This window comes from Labeo rohita, chromosome 16 (assembly GCF_022985175.1).
Source record: "Labeo rohita strain BAU-BD-2019 chromosome 16, IGBB_LRoh.1.0, whole genome shotgun sequence".
Taxonomy (NCBI): Eukaryota; Metazoa; Chordata; class Actinopteri; order Cypriniformes; family Cyprinidae; genus Labeo; species Labeo rohita.
In genome coordinates, this window is record NC_066884.1 from 5028035 (window position 1) to 5033896 (window position 5862).

General features: G+C 30.8%; 1 protein-coding gene across 1 annotated transcript; it reads right to left on the minus strand.

The window, feature by feature from the left end:
- Positions 1–2936: 2936 nt before the first annotated feature.
- LOC127179145 (protachykinin) lies at positions 2937–4449 on the minus strand. Its single transcript, XM_051132454.1, has 5 exons — positions 4228–4449; positions 3946–4045; positions 3440–3463; positions 3154–3210; positions 2937–3058 (listed from the first exon to the last, which is right to left on the minus strand). The coding sequence occupies exons 1-5, from the start codon at positions 4336–4338 to the stop codon at positions 3048–3050; spliced, it is 303 nt and encodes a 100-aa protein (XP_050988411.1). The 5' UTR covers positions 4339–4449; the 3' UTR covers positions 2937–3047.
- Between the last annotated feature and the right edge of the window lie 1413 nt (positions 4450–5862).

A 5862-nucleotide genomic window follows, 5' to 3' on the forward strand; every position in this document is an offset into this window, starting at 1 on the left:
CAGGTTGCTCATTTAGATTGTGGAAAGATCTCAAATAGTGTTGCAAGACTGAGAACCGGCATAAGTATTATATTTTTTTTTTTAAATAAACATTCAAATTTACTAAAAATCTACCCTCAACAATGTTATTGTACAAGAAACACTGATCATATTGAATTTAATCACTTATTCTCCTCTGTATTGCATTGGAAGTAGTGTTATTTAGTATTTAATCATTACAATTTGTTTGTTTGTATTAATGAATGATTATTTCCAAATAGGTTTTACAATTATGTGGTGATGATACATGAAGCTGTCAAGAATAATTCACATTTAAAGTGAAAGTAAGTAAAAGTAAGACCAACATTATAATTAGAAATTTAAATATAAGTCTTTAAATAATCCATGTTACATATTTAAAAAAAAATAGTATTAAAATGAATTTAATAGCATTGTTTACTTTTAATCAACAAATGCAAGTTGGTCGTGATTGAAACAAATGATTATTTGTGAGAAATTCTTGCAATGTGGTTCTGGCTTGTTTTTGTTTTTGTTTTTGTTTTTTATTTGTGTTACTGTAATAAAGGAGCACAAGCCAAAGAGGTTTACAAAGATCATGGGAATGTATCATGAGACAGCATGACTTTTCATCATGTATTAATCATTATTCAGCACTAGGTGGCGGTGTCGACACATTACTAACCCTTATTCTTTTGGATTGGAAACGTTGAAACTAACTAGTTGGCTGGTAAAACATTACTATACACGCACAAACACACACATTTAAACACTTTTAAAGGATTAGTTAAAATTTCTGATACTCACCCCCATGTCATCCAAGATATTCATTTCTTTCTTCAGTAGAAAAGAGATTAAAGGTCTTTGACGTGACAATTTGGTCAGTTACCCGGGTGCGCGGCCATAGTGGCGATACTTAGATGTAAACAACAGCACGGATTGCATGGTTAATGTGCAACTGAATATGTTGTTCTGCTAATTTATGCTGTCTAAACCACGGAAATTACGTGTGGAACCTGGTAAATCATAGAGAAGGACTTGGTAAGAAGGAAAGGGCCCAATATTTTCAGAAGCTAAAGTTAATAGGTGGTAAAGATACGTACTATTTTCACCTACCTGACTGGAATTGTGAGAAAGAACAAACACGAATGTTGCCAAGAGTCTTGCCCTGGAAATCCTGGTTCAGTTGGGCCAACCACAAACGCCTTTTGTTCCTCAGACATTTTGTTTGCACTCTTGTCCTTGATTTGTTATAACTTTTGGCGGTCTATAGTACTCCAAATGTTTTTTTTTCCCGGTCCGACCCATTAGCACAGCTTAAAACATATTAACTGACCATTTTCAGCAGCAATATTCATTCATATTGTTTACGTTCAGTGCCGCCAATATGGCCGATCGATAACGATGCGTTGTGAAAACACCAACGGCCATCATCATCATAAATCCTATCATAAAAAGTTTTTAATATTTTTATTTTTAAAAATATGCATGTACATTTATAACACTATACTTTGTATTATATCATCTTTTCATCAAGTTACAAAAAAAATAAATATTTAACGCTATGTGTCCAATGCCGCGTCTATGGGATATCAGTCTAGCTCAATTTTTTTCCTTTGATTGAAATTTCTAAAAAACACGATCGTTTAGCTTTTCTTTTGCTATCTGAACAAATGGGAATGCAAAAATTATATTTGTGGTACTCTCCCATTCACTGCTCTCGGATTTTACCCAACTAGGACGACTTCCGCTATGAGAAACCCGGAAATGTGAGAAAGGTCCAAACGGTGTCAGAGTTTAATGAATTTAAGTGGGTACAGTATATTAAACATCAAAAATATGGATTTAGTACTGTATATAAAAACAATAAAGCCATAATCTGAAAAAACAAGCCTTGTGCATGACAGGGAATAATATTTAGAGATGTTTACAGTTGGTTGGATACCTTCATCTCAAACGGTGTCAGAGTTTAATGAATTTAAGTGGGTACAGTATATTACATATATCAAAAATACAGTTTCAGTACTGTATATAAAAACAATAAAGGAATATTCTGAAAAAAACAAGCATTGTGCATGACAGGGAATAATATTTAGAGATGTTTACAGTTGGTTTGATACCTTTATCTCAAACGGTGTCAGAGTTTAATGAATTTAAGTGGGTACAGTATATTAAACATCAAAAATATGGATTTAGTACTGTATATAAAAATAATAAAGGAATATTCTGAAAAAACAAGCCTTGTGCATGACAGGGAATAATATTTAGAGATGTTTACAGTTGGTCTGATACCTTTATCTCAAACGGTGCTGTCGTTGAATGGATTTCTATTATTTCATACATTAAAAGTTGTAAAATTATTATAAAACCCATAAAATGCTAATTCCAAAAACTAAGTCTTGTGCAATGACAAGGATGTTTTTCTGAACATTTTAGTATTGGTTTTATAGTATAATGTAATGTAGTTTAATTGTTTAATTAATTTAGAAGGTTAATTTTTTTTTTTTTTTCTAGAAATTAAGCCTTGTGCAACATAAAAACATATATTTAAGTCTACCTTACCTAATCTGGGCTAAAAACATAACAGGCACAAAGAGTTTAATTGGTTTGAAACGTCAAACATCAAACATCAAACTAACTTCCATAGTGGTCTAGAGTAACGATTGGTCATTTTCTAAATTTAAAAAAAATGTAAATTTCTATGCTTTTTAACCACAAACGCTCCTCTTGCACTAGCTCTGCAATGCGCATGTCCACTATATCGAGATTCGAGAAAAATCCTGGCATGTTTTCCTCAAAAAAACGTAATTTCTTCATGACTGAAGAAAGGCATGAACATCTTGGATGACATGGGGGTGAGTAAATTATCATTATTATCATCAAATAACTTTTTGGTGCTGTATATGTAAGACAAATGCAATGTCGCAAATACCTTTTAACTTGTTTTTATTCATTGTTTATTTCATAACATGATATTATCAGTTTTAGCCTGAGAAACTGATAATAAAAAAGTCACTGTAAAAAGCTTCATCAACAGCGCTTGCCTTTTTCTAGAAGGATCCTAAAAAAAATATATATGTTAGAATTTATATTAAAAACATTGTGACAGAATATGCTGTATGCATGTGGAAAAAAGGAAAGAAAACACTGACAAACCTGGTTTAGCCACATTCCGTTTTCCCATTAGACCCACAAAAGTCTGGAATTTTTGCCCTGGAAGTCATTTGTAAGATAAATGCACATTAGATTTGATTCACACACGATTCAGCATTAACAACCGCTTTGTCTTTTGAAATAAGTTTAATAATCACATTCATGTAAATGCACAGATTATAGGAAACCCTTCATTCATAAGTGCAAAAAATCAAACACATTTAAATACAGCATGTTCATCAGTACACTTGATTAGAAAAACTCCCCAAAATGTACCCAAAATACTTACGTCTCCGAGTTATCTGTGATTTTGCTGTGAAGAGAAAGCAACATTTATATTGTTTATACAGTGTGTTTATACCATCTGTGTGACCCTGGACCACAAAACCATAGTCATAATAAGATAAGATAAGGTTTGTTAGTATAAGACAATATTTGGCCAAGATACAACTATTTGAAAATCTGGAATCTAAGGGTGCAAAAAAAAAAAAAAAAATCTAAATGTTGTGAAAATCGCCTTTAAAAGTTGTCCAAATGAAGTTCTTAGCAATGCATATTACAAATCAAAAATTAAGTTTTAGTGTTTACAGTAGGAAATTATCTTTACTTAATATCCTAATGATTTTTGGCATAAAATAAAAATTGATCATTTTGACCCATATTGTATTGCTACAAATATACCCTTGCAACTGGTTTTGTGGTCCAGAGTCACATATATCAATTGATAATGCAGAACTGGAAAAAAAAGTAAATAAATAACCTCAACAAAATATTTTTTTTTTACAATATTTTTACCTGATGATCTTTTCCCCATTAGACCGAAAACCTGTTGTAGTCCAGGTGCTCGGCTGACCCTTTCCAACATCGTCTGTAGGTCAGACTCTAGCACATTTACCTTCAGATGATAGAAATGATTCAGCAATGCAACCAAATGTTAAACTTTCATTAGATACATTTGCTAAATGATCTTGTTTTAAATATTACCATTGCATATTCAATTGCAAATTATGTCACTTCTGTATTCCATAACTAAAGTTGAGCATTAAAGAACAGCAATGTAAGACTGAAATCACTAACCTCATTTGGATATCTGTTATTTATCCAGTTATCCTCATCAGGACTGAAGTTCTGGCACAATATATCTGACAAAGCCGACAACAGCAGGAGAATCAGCAGGAAGATCTTCATGTTGTAGTGAGGTTGGTTAGAGTTCACAAGTCTAAAACCAAACTCTCAGGCTCTTTTACCCTTTTACCTAATTTAGTAAATTCAGACTGGCTCTAAATAACCTGAGCATTGCCCGCGATGGTTCCTATACTCAGATCTGGTGCAAAGGCAGCTCAGTTTAAATAGGGCTGGTGAAATGGACAGATGAGGAATCAGGTGGCAATTATGAATTATTAAAAGAAAATTGCTGCTTCACTAGATTATCCCTGTGAGATTCATCCTCTGTCGATTTCAGATGTTATTCTGCATTTGACCTTTGATCCACTCCTGGTTCACATCTTTCAAGATGCTTGATGAGTCTCAGAATTAGAACTTTACTTCACAACACTTCTTGATTTCTTCAGTCATATTTATTTGACTGATGCTGTTTTGATTGATTGCTATAAATCAATGTTGCCCATATGGTGCTTGTCTACATGTGTCTGTGTTTCTACCTGTAAAGAGATTCTATTCTATTCTATTATATTCTATTCTTTCCTGAACAAATATTCTAAATGTATATATTTTGTGTTGGATGATTGTTGATTCTATTTATCAATATTTATTTATTTATTTATTTATTTATTTATTTTTCATTTGTTGATTTAATAACATTTTAAAATACTGTTTACTAATATTAAATACAAATAAATAAATTTTAATATTTTAATTAAATAATTAACTTAATCAGATATGATTATTCCATATTTGTGTAATTAAATGAATTATTAATAAATTAATTAAATTTGAAAGTGCATGCTGCACAGGAAGCAAGAAAAGAAAAATAAGATGCTGATATGATGAAAAAAAATCCTTGATGAAATGTAAAACTGGTGTTATTGTTAAAAGTAAAACTATTAAAATAGTTTTTGTTTACTGAAATAAAGCTGAAACAAAATATGAGTTAAAAATGTAAAAATAAATAAAATTAAAAAACTTTAATTAAATATTTAAAAAATAAAATTAAAATAAAATATTAAAACTTAAATTAAAAAAAAACTAAAAACTAAATTTAAAAAATGCCCTGGCAACTAACTGAAATAAGTATAGTATAGTTGTTAAGTACTAAAATTAACTAAAAAATGGACATAAAAATAAATGAAGGCTAAATAGAAATATATGAAAAAAGTCAAGAGCACAAAACAAAATGACTAAAACTAAAATTAAAATCAAAGCTAAAAATATAAAACTAATAGCTAATATCAAAATATGAATAAGTACTATGATAAATAACACTAAAATAACGCTGATGTGCAACATAATTTGAAGAAATAAAAGGCCACAACAAGGACATAAAATAAAAGTCTTTAAAATAGATTGCAGATTAAATAAAACTAAATATATTTTCAAGTCATTGCTGTTCTTCGTTCTTTGGAATATTATTTTGCGTGATTCTATTTAATATTTTGCATGGTAATACGCTACTTCTCGTCTCTTATTGGCTATTTGAATGTGTCAGTCAAACCCGGCAGGCCTCCGTAGGCCACGCCCCCGCGTTTATCCAAA